Source organism: Sturnira hondurensis, unplaced genomic scaffold (genome assembly GCF_014824575.4).
Source record: "Sturnira hondurensis isolate 20B ecotype Veracruz unplaced genomic scaffold, ASM1482457v3 Scaffold0000880, whole genome shotgun sequence".
NCBI classification, from domain to species: Eukaryota; Metazoa; Chordata; class Mammalia; order Chiroptera; family Phyllostomidae; genus Sturnira; species Sturnira hondurensis.
Genome location: NW_028073511.1, coordinates 20,025,800 through 20,043,722, shown reverse-complemented (window position 1 = coordinate 20,043,722; position 17,923 = coordinate 20,025,800). Strand labels below are relative to the sequence as shown.

The 17,923-nt window shown below is 48.8% G+C and overlaps 1 protein-coding gene across 1 annotated transcript; it reads left to right on the top strand.

Annotated features, from left to right (window-relative positions):
* Positions 1–1,055: 1,055 nt before the first annotated feature.
* On the top strand, positions 1,056–14,427 carry TAGLN3 (transgelin 3). The gene is made up of 4 exons (XM_037055329.1): positions 1,056–1,579; positions 2,745–2,919; positions 12,524–12,626; positions 13,998–14,427. Exons 1-4 carry the CDS (start codon positions 1,400–1,402, stop codon positions 14,137–14,139), a joined length of 600 nt encoding a protein of 199 aa, XP_036911224.1. The 5' UTR covers positions 1,056–1,399; the 3' UTR covers positions 14,140–14,427.
* The last annotated feature ends 3,496 nt before the right edge of the window (positions 14,428–17,923 follow it).

Here is a 17,923-nt window from a genome sequence, read left to right as displayed (position 1 = left end):
CATGCCATGTTCTAGAATTGCTTTTTTGAAACAATTGATCAATTGTTTCAGAGGCAAGAATTATGCTTTGTTCCTCTGGAGCACAGTCCTTGACACGCAGTTTAGTCTGCAAAAACTATTTGCTGAATGAACCAGAGAACAGGTTTTTAGGGTTTCTCTCGTGGTCAGTAGTACCCAGAGACAGACAAAGCCAGTGAGACTCAATCCTCACCCTCCGTGTAAGAAGACAAACAGCCAAACCCTTTGTTATAAAAACTTCAGGCCAACATAAATCTGATTTCTCCTGAGGTCTTGTTTACTAATATCAAATACTCAGTCACCACTGATAGTATATCAGCTGCCCTTTACTGTTCCTTAACTGAAATAAATGAAATCTTTACACTGTATCCAAATCTTTTATTCCAAGAGTTCTTAACATACTGAGCTCTTTTTAAATTTATGAAACATCCTCTCACTGTCTTTCTATTAAAAACATCATTAAAAAGCCACAGTCCTTGAATAAGTCAAACTGAGGCATGAGTTTCCCACCAGGATGGAAGTTTCTAAATGAAATCTGGCTGGCAGCAGGAGAAGTTAATGGTTGCAGCTCTCAGTTCCTCCTGTCCTGTCCTGCCAGACAGCTGTTCCCTCAGGGCAGGGATGGGGAGTGGCTTGGCAACTCCTGACAGATGGACAGCTGACTGAGTGGACCCTCTCCCAGGCCCCAAGCCCCAGGCCCCAGGCCCTGTGCAACGTGCGCTGCCTCCCCCAGAGGAGGGGAGAGAATTGTGCAGCTGAGAAAGGAGCTCTCAGTGGGAGGGAGGCGGCAGGCTTGACTGACACGTGAGAGGGTTGGCTTTTTGGAGGGCTCTTAGCAACGACCCTGGTGTGACCCTCCTGAGCCAGGAGAAAATCGAATCAGTGCACTATTCTTTCAAACGCCATGCAGCATCAGCGGCTGAACGTCAAGGCAGCCTTCCCCTCTGCCTGTTAATTGCCGGCTCTTTTGCATCTCAGGGTTCCTGCCTTTGCAAAGTGCTGCTAGAGGGGGTAAGCAACGACCACCCAGCCCCCTTGCTTCCCCCGGGTGAAACCTCCTTTGTGATTGTGAGTCCTTGTGCATCATCTCATCTGGTGGATAGGCGGGACTAAGAGGCGGATTTCAGACACTCCCCACCCTCACCCCCCAGACCCGCAGGGGCTTTATTCTAGAGTCACTGGTGCGTGGCTGCGCTGTTCTTTTCTGTTTGTAGGTGAAACCCCAGTGGCTTCATTGGCTCCTTGATTTAAACCACGCCCGGCTTTCTGCCCGCTTTGCTGCTGCTGGGCCAGGCGGCCCAGCCACATCCTAGCCCCGTGCGCTGGGAGTCCTGGCTGCTATTGTGTGGATGCCGCGCGAGTCCTCGCTTCTCTTGCAGAGATGGCTAACAGGGGCCCGAGCTACGGCTTAAGCCGAGAGGTGCAGGAGAAGATTGAGCAGAAGTATGACGCTGACCTGGAGAACAAGCTGGTGGACTGGATCATCCTGCAGTGCGCTGAAGACATAGAGCACCCGCCTCCCGGCCGGGCCCATTTTCAGCAGTGGTTAATGGATGGGACGGTAAGGACTGGGGAATCGGTGGGCAGGGAAAACCCCCAGGGCCTTCTCTTTTCAGATGAGCCCGCCAGAGGAGCTGCTGCTGCCCACCGTGTGTCCCCTGGGGAGGGAAAGGAAAAGCCTCTGTTTCTCCGGGGTTGGAAGATCTGAGCTCCCCGCACAATTCCCTAGCTAGCTCAGAGGATTCTCCACCCATCCAACATCGCAGCTTCCTTCTGAGTTACTGGCAAACCCTCAGCCCTTTTGCTCTTCCCAGTGAGAATAGAGATACGTATTTCCTTGAGATCTCTTCAGGCTTTTTGGTGCATCAGCGCATCTGGAGCCATTCTTTTCTCAGGGGAATGGGTTGGTTACACAGTAAAACAAAGCAAGGGGGGCCGGGACTAACCACTTTTCCTTCCCAGAGCCAAGCTCCCTGGGAGTGCTCCGTGTCTGTCTGTTGAATGGACGCGTTCTCCAGAAACGCGTTCTCCAGAAACTGAAGGGAATCCTTATTTGATAACTGCTTTCCTCATCAGATGCTCCTGTGTGTTTGGGGAATTGGGGAGCACGGGCTCCGCTGATTCAGACAAGCCCAGCTTTTTCCTGCAGGGAGCGATTGACTGTTGTTAGTTACATAACTGTTTTCCCAGGCTTCTGCTGGGGTGCCGAGCCCTTGGGTTATAGGTACCTGGGAGGACAGTGCCCAGTGCCGTTGGTGCGCACATCATTCCCACATATGGGATGAATTACTGACGCCTGACTCAGATCTGCCTTTTGATAGAGGAAATAATATGAGACTGGATCATCTGACCACCCCAGGCACCACCAGTACCTCATCCCTGCACTGAAGTCTGGACTCGTGGCCCCATCCCCACACATCATTCCCTGTCTGTAAACATTCTCACCCTCACCCAGAAAAAGGAGGGGAGGAGAAAGGACGGAAGGGGATTCCTGGGCTCCTGGACTCCCTGAGGTCAGCAGTGGCCCCGGGAATAAGATTGCCTGGGTCTTTGGGGTTTGGTGTGGGAGCCTGGCCACCCAGTCCAGAGCCCATGCCTTCCTGGGCCTGAGACTTGCTTTGCCCAAACCCGGCAGCTGTGTCCTGTGGGGGCTAGAATTCACTTTGCATTAGTGACAGGTAAATATGAAGGGAAAACTGATGGTGTCCCTTCTTTTCTCCCTTTAGGTCCTGTGCAAGCTGATAAACAGTCTATACCCGCCTGGACAAGAGCCCATTCCCAAGATCTCAGAGTCCAAGATGGCTTTTAAGCAGATGGAGCAAATCTCCCAGTTCCTGAAAGCTGCGGAGACCTATGGTGTCAGGACCACTGACATTTTTCAGACAGTGGATTTATGGGAAGGTAAACAGCCCTGTTCCTTTGGGGATTGTTTTCCCCTTCCCCTCCCTTTGCCTATCTGTTTGTGAAACCTGCTCATGACATTCTTCCCTGGGCCAGTGAGTTCATATTGTGCGTGTGTGTGTGCGTGTGCATGTGTGTGTGTTGGGGCGGGGCAGTGGTTACGAGCTGTCACCCCGGGGTGCCGTTAGCTGCCCCTTTATGATGCTCTGTTGAAAGGTGTCTCCTCCTCCAAGGGAATGCCCAGCCCAGGACACAGCAGGAAGCTCAGTGAACTAAGGAGTCAACAGAGAGGAAGCTAGAATGCTTATGCAGCTGCCTTTCATTCCTGCCATCTCTCCCACCTCTCACTCCTTCTGAACAAATGACAGCGACTGAAAGACAGGGGTGGGGGTGGGGGCGGTGTTTCTGACTCACTAGCAGTGGGGCTCCTGGATAAAGCCACCTGGTGCCATTTTGTCATTCAGTCTGAGAAATAAATAGCACCTCAGCCATTTATTGAACTATTATCCGAGAGCTCGGTGACGACACCTTCCAGATATGTATTTTCTCAGAGAGTATGACAGATGATTTCTTCTTTTACATTTGCAAAAGGACGTGATGGAGAAATCTTAAGAGGCATAAAAATCAAATCACATTTCTGGACACAGTTAACAACCCACCATTACTAGGAGAAATGACATGAATGGGACACTGCCAGAGACTTTGGGACCTGTGATCACAGTCCTTACTGTGTCCCTGAGCCCAGATGGAGGTGCACACCCCTGACAGCTCACACTGCACCTGCCCATGCCCAGGGAGGTGCGGGCCAGTCCAAGCAGAGCTTCCACGTTGACTCTGCTTTCTCAAGCTCATTGTCACTGGCCATCATCAGTGGCCCAACCAATAGGATACTCAGGGCAGTGATGCAAATGGTCCTGCTGACAGTGAGAATGGGGCCAACTTTCCCATGAGCAATAGGCAGTGAGACTTTAAGGGACATTCAGATGACGGGTGAAATAGATTTCTAACAGAGGACCATCCTGCCAAACAATTTATAAAGAAACAATTGCGTTCCTAATCCTCCACCCCACTTTGTGTCAGGCAGAGAGCTGGCATTTCCTGTCCCCCTCACAGAGATGCCCATCAGTTTTCCTTGTGTTTGCCATTCCTTAGAAACTCATCTATCCAGGTCACTGAATTCATGGGCACTTGCCTCCGAATCACCGTGGAATATCACAGTTGAGACTTTTCATTGCAGATCAAAATTACGCTGATTGTCCTCAGCTAGTAAAGATAGCTACTGCTTACTGATATTTTTCTGTGTGCTGGGCAGGGTTCAAGTGCTTTACTGCATGTTGCCGGTCACTTCTCCTACAGTTCCATGAAATGTTATCAATTTGCCCTTTTCCAAGACAAAATGGAAGCTTTTGCCCATGATTCCATGTGTACCTCCAATGGCTGGCTAGTCAATAGCAGAACCAGGCAGGATTCAAACCCAGCTTCTCCGACGCCAAACAGCAACGCCTTAACTAGTCTGCCTTGGCACACTTTGGCCAGGAAGCTGCTGCCTTCACCTATACTCTGAGCACACTGTTGATTCATGACGTGACTGGTGAGGGGAAGAGGAGGAGGATGAGTCAGGGATTCGTGGGACAAAAGGCTGCAGCCCCTGCATCAATCACGGGATTTGTGTAAATGGAAGGGGCCTCACGAGCGCCCCCTACCGCAGGAAGTGCAAGAGGATGAAGAGCCTGGGAGGCGTGTGGGAGGTGTGGATCCCCATCGTGCTTTTCTGTCTTTCAATGACTGAGGATGTTTTGCTCACCTTTGCCCGTTTTCCAAAGAAAACCTGGGAGGTATCGACAGCGAGTGTGGAGGGATACCTGCTCTGTGTCCCCGATAAACAGAGCAGGTGGAGGGCCACAGCGCCTGCCCAGCCCCGTGTGTTTGGTGCCCCCACAGGGAAGAGGGAGGTTGAGGGGCACGAGATAGGACAGTGGACAGGTGAACTCCAGGACAGGTTAATGCTCCTAGAAAAAATAAACAAGGCAGATGCTGAGGGGTCTCACCCACAGGGCAGAAGAATAGGGGCTTAAAGGAACTAAGGGCGGAAACCGCTCCAAGGGTGCTATGGCTTATCTGCCGCGGGTAAGCCATGCGTTAGGTAGGGACAGCTGTGGCCACAGGCAAGCAGATGCTTGGGAGTGTCCAGAGGTTCTCTAGAGGCCCCAGGGCCTGGATTCCCTCTCCATGGAGGGGCAACTGAGGACTGAAGTTTAGGGAGATCATTCCAGGTGTCAGAGGGGACACTTGACATCTCCCAGGATCACTGTCTGAAGTGCAGGCCAGGCCGATTGCTATGCCGTGGAGTGAGAAGTGGGAAGGTGGGTTGCTTTCAGCAGAGAACGCGGGGGTAGGGGGCGGTGGTCTTAGCAAGCCCAGTGGTGAGACCCACAGTACATCATAGGGACTGAGCAACTGAGGCTGGTTCCCTTCTGCAAGAACTGGTTGTCCTCCGGAGTTTGGGAATGAGTATGCTGGCATCCGGGAGAGGCTGCAAGGCCCGGCTAGTGTGTGGTCTGTGTGCAGGAGCGTGTACGTGTTTGTATACAGAGCTAGTGGACTAGCCATTTGCTTATCTTGGTGCCACCTACTTCCCACAGTTCTGCACCCTGACGGTGGCTTCCGGTTTACTCACAGTCACTCCTGACTCTGTGCTTGCAGCTGGGGCTCCGGCTCCTGCAGGCCCAGCTTTCCTTGCCCGAGTACTTCTCTTCCTTCTCCGCAGGCAGCTTTCCCTCCTGCCCGGCATCTGTCCAAGGAGGGCTCTGCTTGCCCGCGGCTGCCCAGTGGCTCCACTGCCACTGTGTCGCAGACACATAAAGCTGCAGGAGCCCAGGCTTGCCAAATGCCTTCCTTTTAAGGCTTCAGTTATCTAGACAGGGAGAGGTGCCAGATGTACCTACTGTCCCCCAAACCCTTTTAGATGCAACGTGAAGTGTTGGGATGGAATGGGGACAACCAGCATGAAAAGTTCAGGGCTTCAAAAAAGGAGCCCAGGCCTGAATGGTCCAGAAAACAGCCCAACACAGGGGCATTACAGACGAGATTACTCAAGTTCCTCTGGGAGCAAGGAGGAAGCTGGTGATGCGGAAGCAGTTGAGGCACTCAGAGCAACGTGAGCAGACTGGGCAAGTCCCTCTGGGACGAGAGAAGGTGAATGCCTGACTGGTAACTTTCAGATTTGCTCTGGGGGCACCAGAAAGGGCAGGGCTGGGGCCGGGGTAGAGCTGTCTCAGGTGTCCGTGGCTCAGAAGAGAGCAAACTGGAGGTTAGATGCGAGTACCTTTGGAGGCGAAGGAGGAAGGAGAGAAAGGTAGGAGCAAGAAAAGGCGGTGTGTGTGTGTGTGTGTGTGTGTGGGCAAAAGAGAGAGAACACATGCGAGCTAGTGAGTGTGCTGGTCAGACAGCCCCAAAGAACGCTCATCCTGGAATGCAGTCGATTGCAGACACTTGCGCGAGGAATTAGAATGTGTGGTTCAAACCTCTGTCCTACCACACATCGGTTAACTTCTCTATGATTCCATTTTCTCAGCTGTGAGATGGGAGTAATCGTATCTCTTTCACGGGGTCGATGTGGGCAGTGAGTGAGATAAAGCAGGAGAAGTGCTTAGCATAGTGTCTGGCAGTAATAGAGTATAATAAATGTAAACATTGCCGCTGTAATTAGCCTGGCCTTTGTTTTGAGACAACTGCAAAACAAGAGTACAAGAGCAAGGCTGGAAAGGCGCCCATTCTGTCTGATGACAAATGGATTTCATTAACGCTTCGCACAGAAGCTGGTAGGGTTGCCTGCATGACCTTTGCCCCCCTCCATCTGCCATTCCGGAGCGGTTACAGGTTACCTTACTGACCGTTTTCCCACCTCCCGGTCATCGCCCCCTTGCTGTCTCCCCCCAGTTCCAGACCCAGAAGATCTTGGCGCAGTGGAAAGAGCCTGGGTTTGGGAGCCAGGAAGACTCTTCTTTAGCTGTACCTACTGTGTGCCCTGGTTGAAGCTACTGAGCCTCTCAGAGCTCCCTTCTCTGTAAATGGGTCTAGCACCTCCTTTAGAGGGTTCTTATAAGATTTAAATGTGTAAAGTGCCTAAGAGGTACCTAATAAATTCTGGCTTATTTCCCCTACTGTAAGTCCACCAGCAACTAACTTTTTGGGTTTCTTCGTGTAACTCTGGGACGAGCACGACACGTGTGGCCTTCTGGAGTGTCACAGCGGGCAAGACTCAGAAGTCAGGCAAATCTCACCTCTCTTCTTGGTGATTCCACTGACGATGATCCTGGCCGAGTGGTTTCATCGCGCCTCCCTGTCCCCCGCTCCCGATGACTGGGTGTCGGGGAGGAGGTGTGGATTCACATCCCGGCGGAGTGCCTGGAAGGTCCAAGTACATTCTCCGGGGAGGTGTCACTGCACGTGTTGTTCCTCAACAGCAAAGCAAAGAGATGCTTCACCCAGAGTCTGAGAGATATTTTGGGATACTGTGAGGTAGCAGTAGTGACTTGAGACATCGCAGACACCTCCTGTTTGAAGCTTCCTTTTCTAGCCAAAAAGCCTTCATAGCACTTATTCCACGTGCTGCTCGCAACTGTGTCTGGCTGGGTTGCCCTCCAGCATGGGTTCTCACACTCCAGTGTGCATCGGATCACCTTGTAGAAACACAGATTGCTGGGCCTAAGCCCCAGAGTTTCTGAGCTATTACCTGTGTGGCAGGGCCTAGGAATCTGCACTTCTCACCAATTCATAGGCGGTGCTGTTTCTGCTGTCTGAAAACCCCACTCTGACAACCACTGTCCTAGAGAATTCTCCAGGCAGACAAGCAATGAAAGCTTGTAAAACCCACAGGGCAAGCCGAACCTACGCTCTGACACGGACTAAAGCAACGTTTCCTGTTCTTTCAATGGCAAATCGGGGGCTCTGTCTAAGTTATAGCTCAGGGAAATAAGAAATGGTTCCCTCATCCACGGATTGCTTTCTCTGTGAGTCCCAGAAAGATGAAAAAGCCAGTAATCCAATAGCAGCAAGGAGGAGTCAAAACGGATATAATATGGAGGAAGCTCTGAAGCAGGGTTGGACTGTGAGACTGATTTGTAGAATTGAAGCAGGGTGTCCGCCTGACTGTCCCCACCAATGTGATGTCTCTCAGGTGTTTCCCCCTCCTTTTTCACTGATCTGTTTATTTTTTCTCTTCAAAGACATGCATAAGCTGCCATGAAAGTATTTTTAAAATTTAAGAGAACAAAATCTTTCTTCTAGTATCTTTAGGGCCATAGACCTCACGCTGTACAGGCATTGAGGACCCCTGAGTGGGGCCAGGGACCCCTGCAGTGGGGTCCCTGCCCAGGGACTGAGCAACGACTGAGCAACGACCCCTCAGTCGTTTGGCGTGTAGGACCGGGTGAAACATTGCTTTGGGCGAAACATTGCTTTCTGATAATGCAGGGATGGGGCACTCTATTGCAAAGTAAAAGTGTCTGTTGCTACCTGAGACTCTCTGAAAAGGTCTGCAGGTGAGAGAGGTCAGCTACTCTGCTGCCGTATATTGCCTCTGAAACATCAAGTTCTGATATCAGCCTCCCCTGTGATAGGGGCTGGGAGATTCCAGGCAGCCTGATTAAGACTCCAGGCTATTAGTGTGCCTTTGGCTTCTCCACTCTCCTGTGTCACTTCCCTTCTTATGGCCAGGGGTCTCTATGATTTTATTTTGGAAAAAATATCCATGTTTCAGGTACTTTTAAAATCTTATTTATTTATTTATCCTCACCCAAGGACATGCTTACTGGTTTTAGAGAGAGAAGGGAAGGAAAGAAACATCAGTTCTTTGCCTTTTGAACATGCCTTGGCCAGGGATAAAACCTTCAACCCAGGCATGTGCCCTGACTGGGAATCAAACCTGTGACCTTTTGCTTTACGGAACCACACTCCAGCCAACCAAGCCATGCCTGGCCAGGTCTCATTTTTACATCAACACTAGGACTTGGTCTCATTTTTGCTCTTGAGCATCTAGAAAATTCCCAGCACCTTGTTGGTGCTTTTTTTTTAAGGACTATTCTCTTTTTTTTTTTCTTGGAAGAATAGCCTTGATCAGTGGTTTTCAAGCTGTCTTGCCAAAGAATCTAGGAGTAGCTTTTAGGGAGCAAAGAGATTCCACACTGCCAGGCCTCTGAGCTGGCTCACTGCTTGGACCAGAGCCCTTCTAAGTATTGATTTTATTACTTGACTTTGCAGAAGATATCTCTGAAGGGAAGAGTTCTTGCTTAACAAATATTGTTTAGCAGTTACCACATGCCAGACATTTTGATTTTTTAAGAAACTGAAAACCAACGAATTGGAGCAGCGCTTTTCTCTCCCATCTGGCTGCATCCGAATCATCCCAGGAGATTGTCCCGGAAGCTGAATTTTTAAGATTTCAGGTAATTCTGATGATCGGTCTAGTTTGCAAGCCATCAGGTGAAACCCGTATTTCTCAAACTTGCCTGACAGAACTTATTCAAAATATAAACCCTCAGGCCCCACCCCAGGCCTGTCAAATGAGTCTCTCCGGGGAACGGCCTCAATCTCCCATTTTTAAAGAGATCCCTGTGCCATCCCATAGACGATCCAAGAAGCTCTGAAAACCCTGCCCAGAAGCAGGCTTTGCTCTAGGCAGATGGTACGTTTGGTGGTGACTCAGAGGATCAGCTCTGGTTGCCTCTACCCTGCACACTTCGCCGATGTTCCTTCGCCTCCCTGCTCCACTAGTCACTTAGATTTGTGACCCTCATTTGCGGGGAAATGGCCTCCACCAATGGCCCTTTTCCACCAATGCACTTGACCTGGGCTTCTGAACTGGCAGGAGAAGGGAGGCTGGACAGAGGCCGTCTTGCCACTCTGTCCGCCCAAGAGTGCTGGAGTTCTTCACAGGGGCGTCTGTTAGAAAACTGACTGAAGGTGGCAAGAAAAGTTAGACGTGAACTAGGTACAGATGCAGATTTCTGTTCATTATGTTATTTAGAGTCTTGACAATCATGGACTTGAGCTGCACGTGGATGGGGGAGTTTAGGCTCCAACTGCTTTTTCTTGCTTTAATCCTATTTGAGTTGAGACCTGGAGAAAATATTTCAGACAAAAACACTCAAAGACTTAACCATTTGGGGCTGGTGCCGTTGATCTCATGGGGCCCGAGACTGTGGCCCAGTCTCCTGCTGCCGGCGTTCCCTCTGGCCTGGCCCTGAAGCAGTCACTGCCCTCCCTTCAGATCTTCCCCCAACACTGGGCCTCAGCCAGCCTGCGATGGGCACCTGTGTAGGTGGACTTTGTGGGCTTTGTTTTCAGACATCAGAGCTAGAGCCAGGCCCTGGCTCACTTGTTGGGTGTCTCTGGGCAAGACTGAATCGGGTTTTCTATCCCCACATCAGAAGGAATAACATCAGTTCTGTGGGGTCTGTGCCACGTGTAATAAAGTGTCTGGACTATGCTCTATATCAAAGCCCTTGACATGGGAACTGTCTTAAGGGAAACCTTTCCACGTTGCTCCTGTCTGGTGCCTCCTTCCCTAACTCCTTTTGCCCCGGCCGTGAAATTGCTTCCTTTTCTCTGGGATGAGGGTGGGTAATATTTATAGTTCTAGGTTCCTGGATCTCCCATTTGCCCATAACTTCGTTCCATCCATCCTTTATGGGTTCACGCAGTAGATACATCAGCCAGCTCCTTGGGAAGGAGGCTAGGTCTATGGTTCCCAGAACTTGCTTCTGCACCATGGCTCCAGGGGAGTGTCTGGCTGAGTTGCTAGGCTGTCAGGCTCCATAAACTCCCAGAACCTGGACATACCAGACCCACTCTTTCCGACCATCAGAAACCTCTCTGGTGTGCTCCTTATCTAGGGCGGAGATGAGTGATATACCTTAACCTTCCTAAGCCTCCCGGTGCTTAATCATTTTGCCCGGTTCTCTTTAACGACTCACAACTTAGGAGCAAACCCTCTCTCTCTCTCTTCCCAGAGCGATCCTTCAGGAGATCATCACTACAGTTCCGTTTTTTTAAAAGTATTCAAGTATTCTGTTATCCAATGACAATGACAGAAAGGTTTTTCATCTTCAGTAGAGACGAATCATTCTAATAATCACCTCTGTCTCTTCTGTCTCAATTCTCAGGATTCCTCGTGCCCTCCCCCTCCCATCTGCTGCCCCGATTGTGCATTCTCCACCACCCCACCTGTCCCTCGAGTCTGGGGGTCTCTCGAAGGAGGGCCTTTTATCCCTGTATCCATTTACCCGTCCCACAGGGCCTCAGGGTCCAGGAAATCACCCTGTGGTTAATGGGGTGGAGGAGAGAGGCGAGGGAAGAAAGGATCTGCTGTCTCTCTCATTTTTGAATAAATGGACATCCTGAACCAGACTTCCTCTGTGAGCCCTAATTGCTTGTTTTATTAGAGTTATACTCTATTCTCACTTTTCATCTGCCTTTCCCCCATAATTCTGTATTTCCCAGTGACCGAGCTGCAGCAGCTGGTCTGGGGAGGCCATCCATAGATCACTCAGTCTACAAAGTGCATCTTAATATTTACCTTTGACTTTCCCAGCCCCCGCCCCACCAGGCCGATGCTGCCTTCCTCTCTTAGGCCGTACCTTTAGCTTTCGTGCTCCATACTTGGCTTGAGTTGACCTTGGATCTAGTTCTTAACTGCAGGGCTAATCACACAATAGCATCTTCCTTAGCCAGGATGTGTCAGTCAACTGGAAGGGAGGAATGGAGAGAAGACGAGAGAAGCAGGCTGACTGACCTGGAGGGTCCAATTGCCTTCTCCATGGGTTGAGGGGTGACTGGGCTCCTCAGCTTAACAGTGCTTCTCCTCCCATAAGCACACCTCTCTCTGCCCCCCACCCCACCTCATGCACGCATGCCCGCCAGTTATTTATTGTCTCCATTAACTCCTTCAAGCAGCAGAAAATAAAGGGCCTATCATTTGTGTCACATTGAGTGCTTTCTGTGTTGATTTGTTTTCTTCATTTGCCGGGCCTCCAGCCCAAATAGCCATGTGAATACTCAATTTGATGCACATGGGTGACTTGAGACCCTTTTAACCCAGATAAAATGAAAGAGAGAAGCCACCTGGGGTTTGGTGCCGCTAATCCATCCAACCAGTTTCTTTCCAGTCTCCTTTTCTCTTTCCCATCCTGAGCAAAATCCTTGTCTGCAGTGCCCGGTGCCAGCCTCGCCACAGGACTTCTTACTACAACCTGCAGAACCCACCGAGCCCAGGGCCTCTGCTGGGGGCAGGGACCAACCTAGATCTGAGCTGCTGGGCGTTTGGAAGGTTTTATTCACGCGGCGACTCTGAGCGGATTAGAAACTGGGCGTCTCTGGCCTGGCCCATAGAGAAAAAGATGAGCCAGGTGACGCTTTGCTCCTTTCTGAGACATTTGGCTGTGGTTGTCTTCAGGCCACTTTGAGAAATATCTGATAGCCCTCTCCCCTGAGTGTGATGGCCTGCAGCCTCCCATCAGAACTTCCTTCCGGAGGGCCAGCCCCATCTTTCCAGATTCCGTGGCCCTGACTCATGTTTCCCTTTAATCTCTCCGCTGATCTCCAGGGAAGGACATGGCGGCTGTGCAGAGGACCCTGGTGGCTCTAGGCAGCGTTGCGGTCACCAAGGATGACGGCTGCTACCGGGGAGAGCCGTCCTGGTTTCACAGGTAAAGTCCCTCTTCAGCCCTGCCGGAGCAGACCATGACTTGACCAAAAGGCAGCATCGGAAGCCTTGTAGCTCCCGGGGGCTATTTCCACACAGAATCCCTCGGACGAGCACTGCTGGCCCCACAGCTGGGTCCCCCAGAGCAAGGTCAGACCGATGCTGACACCCACACCCCACCCAGGGCAAAGTGGTCAGGCCTTTGCTGCCAGAAACTTCGATCCTTCAGCTCTGCCCAGGCTGTTTCTCCTGAGACTGAACTGCTCTTCCCCGAGGTGGCTGGATCTGAACATGGTTTTATTATAACCCAAGTAGCCCTTAGTCAGTCTGTCGGTCTGTCTCTCTGTCTATCTACCTATCTATCCACATAATGGAGGGAAAACATGTCCTAGTTGCCTGAGACAGTGGTTAATGCTTGTTGTCATGGACTATTTATTAGCAGCACTTTCTTTCACTCTCAGAAGTGGCCTGGTCTGGCTAGTAAATCACATGCTCATGTCAGTGAAAGGCCTTTTCCTAAGATTTGTGTTGTTGTTTTTTGGGCGGTTGGGGTTAGCATGGGAGCTTAAACTCAACCCAGTAATTCAGTGGGGAATGAAGAGAAAAGAGCATGTTTTACCAGATAACTGACTCTTCGTTTACCAACCCCCTCTTCTCCTTGGCAGTTATAGAAATGTGCAAATCTGCATCTTTTAGAAGAACCTGGTCTGAAAACCTCCTGGATGCCGACCAGTTGAAATCCCAGTTTTAGTCCTAACTTTATTAATGATGTACCATGGTCTCTATGACCCCCCCAACTAACATTATGTACTATCTGGTTCTTTACTGAAGTTTGCTGATTTCCTGTCTCGAGTAAGAAATTTCCCCTTTATAACTCCTAGGTCCTTCAGCTCTAAAATGGAACATGAACCCTTGGCCTTTACAGGGAAGGGTGGAATGGGATTAATGACATGCTTTGTAATAAGAGCTGATTTTAATTTTCATGAGAGTTTGAAGTAGCTGAGAGAGAGAGTGAGACAGGAAAGCTGAGCGTGAAGTCCCTGGAGAGGCAGCTACTGACCTTTGCTGGAAAGTCTAGAAAACCATCCAGACTTCTAAGGAGTAGGAGCTCATGCATCGTGGTAGGGATTGCTCGGGGATCGGGACCCTGCTCAGGGTAGAACCAGGACTCAGGGTAAGGCCACAGTTCAGAGTAGGGCCTAGTTCATTCCCAGCCACTAGGGTAGGATAGGGTCTGCTGTCCTATCTGGTGACCCACTCCCCTCCCCCCGACCCTGCCCCACATACACACACTAACGCCTGTATAACTGCATATCTTGGGCAGGGTTTCCACACTGTCAGAATGACATTATTCTATCTTACTCTCTCTGCCCAGGAAAGCCCAGCAGAATCGAAGAGGATTTTCAGAGGAGCAGCTTCGCCAGGGACAGAACGTGATCGGCTTGCAGATGGGCAGCAACAAGGGCGCCTCCCAGGCGGGCATGACCGGGTACGGGATGCCCAGACAGATCTTGTAAGACCACGGTCTCTAAGACAAAGAGATAGTTAGTCACCTTCTGACCTTTCTCAAAGCCTCCCCATCCCTGGTGTTTGCCAGTGCTGCATTACTGCTGAGAATCCGCGTTGCCTACCGCTGCCACCTTGTGTTCATTTAGAACTATGCAAAGACTCCGCTTCCCCTCCCTCGGCTCCTTCTCGGCCCTAACGTCTCCGTTCGTCCGATTATTTATTTATTTATTTGCCGACAATTTCCCTCCTCCACTTACAGAACACACCGAATAAACAGATTGGTCTTGTGTCTTAAAGTGTAAAGTTCATTCTTTGTCTCAGAGGCTCTGCAGGCAGGGCTGATTTCTATTTCATTCAGAGGGCCAGCAAGATGGAATGAAGCTGTTAGCTGTGAAAATACAGGTTCGCTTTGAGGAAGCCCTTACAAGCTTGTAAGGTTTATCTCTGCAATTGTACGAGAAAGTTTAGAAATAGTTGTGCCTGTTCTGACAGCTGCCACAAGTTCAAGAATAAGGTCTTTGACACCTACCTGTTTTGGGGGAACCTACCTTGTGCTTACTAGACTTCACAGGGCCCACAGGAAGGAGCAAGCAAAGCCCTGGTCCTTAAGGCACTCTCTGTAGATGCCCAGGAAGTGTCTGAAGGATGGTTGGTTTTATCGAATGGATGGGTGATGAATGGTTGAAGGAATGATCAGTTTTCACTCCTCTAGCAATAATCTTCTCCCTACAGGGCAGACCATGGGTCCGATTTTGACATTTACACAGGGTCTTCGTCAGTCAGGAGTGATAGGCAATGTGGATTGCTTGCTCACCATTGTTTACAGGGTCTAGCCCCCTCAACTTCTACCTAAGACTGAGATCTAGCAAGGATGGGATACATTTTAAAGACTTTCTCCTCCACAGAAAAATCACAAAGGCACATAAGCCTGGGGACCACCAGTTCATCTCATTCTTGCTATATAAAGTAAAAAGGTGGAGGGAAAGAAACGATGCATTTAAATAAGAAAAGAAGGTCTTTTATCCATACAATGGAGTCTTAATAAGTAAGAGAAGGTAAAATAAATGAAACTGCAGATGCTGGCACACACACTGCTTGGGTGGTCGTTTTTTCAGACTGTTCTGTGTACCTCTAAGTTTCCATGGAGACTTCCATAGGATTCACAGGGCAGGCAAGGCCAGGCTGCCCAGGTCCCAGTCCTGTGTCAGTCAAGGCATCGCTGATCTCACCTATTTTACACGTTAAAACTCAGCAGAAGATTTTTAAGGGACTTAAAAAAACACAAGAAAAAGATTATGCTAAAGGAAATTAGCCTGTGAGTCACCTAAGGGGCCTGAAGTGTCCTCTCAGAGCTCTGATGACTTCTGACAACCACTGTTCCAGGAAAGATGTCGCAGGGATGTGGCTGCTGAATGCCTTCCTCAAACCTTACTTTGGAGTTGCCTCAAAAGCAAAAGAGGGAGATTGATGGGAAATAGACGTGGGAGGAAGTTCCTGGAGAGAGGTGGAAGGTGGTTAGGTCTCTGTTTGGGATTGGGGGTTGGGGAACATGGGAAATAACCTCTATCAGAGGGGTGATAGGTTTGGGAAAGAGCTTTCAGGTTATGCCTGTTCCGTTTGCCACATTGCCCAGGCTCCACTTTTGCTATGCCAGAGACCGTGAGAAGCAGAAATACAGCAAAGTCAGCACAGAACTACAAGGAAGTAGCGTGCCAAATGCAGGGCAGTGCTAGAGCCCAGCTGGAGTTAGCAGCAGGTAATAAAAACAGTGGTAAACTTGCCAGCCCCTGGGCATTTCCTCCTTCCAACATGTTCCACTCACCTCCTCAGGCTCCCGGCCCTCCAGTCCCATCGGATGACTACAGCCTGGAGATGAGGCTATTGAAAAATGTGAGCTCCTAGGGCAGAATGGTCAGAATTGAGATAGGAGGAAACGGAGAATGAGATAGCTCAGTTTGTAATTCAAAAGACTACCTGCTTCCATATACAGGGTCTAGCACAAATAACACCCCTATTTCATTATGAAACATAAGCATGTAATTCTGTAACATAACAATGTCACACTCAAGTACACTATATGACGTATTAGGTGAAATGTTCAAATTAAAACTGAATTATTTCACCCTTATTATTATTATCCTACCAAGGACACTCAAGCAGGTGTTAGTTCTGCTGGACCCTGTATTTCCAGCTCCCAAAACTCATCAGAAGTGATCCAACCTGTAGCCTGAGATTTTTTTCCACTTTTCCTAACTTTGCCTTTGCAGCGGAGGTAGCAGATAACCTCAGGGAAACGAGTCCACAGGCAGCAACTAGAATTTACTACACAACCCCTGAGATGTGTAGTAAATTCTGTCATCAAAAGACACACTGAACCCCTCTTCCCAGATGGAGCAGAATTCATGGGCCAGAAGAATTATTTCAATTTAGTCTAATATACTAAAAATAATAAGGGAAATATTGGAAACATAAAGTGATAATCCATTATGAATAAAAAATCAATTGGAGATATGGAACATTAAAATAAATAAAATAAAGATTGATAGAAGAATGGGTCAGAAAAACAAACTAATACATCGGAATGTTAAGACAAGGCACTCTGCGAAAAAGACAGGCACACCCAATGCTTACCGTGGAGTGAAACGGCTCTTTCCTTTTTTTATGGTTCCTCTTTACCACCCTTGTGGAATTTCTACCTTGTGCAAATGTACCCACATTGGGCATGAGAAAATATCTATTCTTAGGTTCCAGTGGTGGGGAGGAGAAAGACTCCAAAGACAGTCAGTAATACACTAGAAAAGATGGGAGAAAGAACGAACAGCCTCTGGGAGAGGGCAAGGAGAATCCCTCACCCCTGAGTCGGAGATGCAGCCTGGATGGAGAACAAACAACAAGCAGAGCTTTCTGTAAAGCGCCTTCAAGGTCATCAACACAAAGAAAAGCAAGAGAGGACCAACCAGTGTTAATTTAAATCTGAAAGTTCAAGTGAAGAAACCCCCTCCAAATCAATTAGGTGGCATTTAGTATGATGCTATTCTTTATTTATTTATTTTAAATTTTTTTTGGATTGTGCAGGATTTGAGCAGTTCAAGCCTGCTGAATTAATTCTTTTTTTAAATTAAATTATTGTTCAAGTACAGTTTTCTGTTTTTTACTTTATCCCAGCCCACCCCACCCCCCAAACACAAGGCTCACTAGCATTACTAAAGTCTTTTTTTTAAAGATTTTACTTATTTATCTTTAGAAGGGAAGAGAAGGAGAAAGGGAGAGCAATGTATGGTTGCCTCTCCTGTGTCCCCTGCTGGGAACTGGCCTGCAACCCAGGCATGTGCCCTGACTGGGAATCGAACCATGGTTGTTTGGTTCACAGGCCCACACTCAATCCACTGAGTTATGCCAGCCAGGGCTGTGTTGCTATTGTTTAAACAACAGATTTAGTAGAAGGAGAATAGCACGTGTTTTTTATAACTGAATTGTGGATTAGGCTATTTTCTTTTATAATATTTTATAAAATGTATATCTTATATTTCGGTGCATTCTTTAAGAATACTACATTTTGGGGGGGGCAAGATTTAAAAAAAGAATACTACATTTTGCATTTAAAATGCTTATAATACATAAAAATAAAATTTACTTTTTAAAAAGACATTGTTCCCCACCCCTCAAATAAGATAGGCACAGATATGTGGTAAATACATAATAAATGTTAGGTGATATGGGTCAAAAACCATATAATTGGAATCTCAAAAGGAAATTAAAAAATCAATGTATGGGAGAGAAAAAATTGAAGAA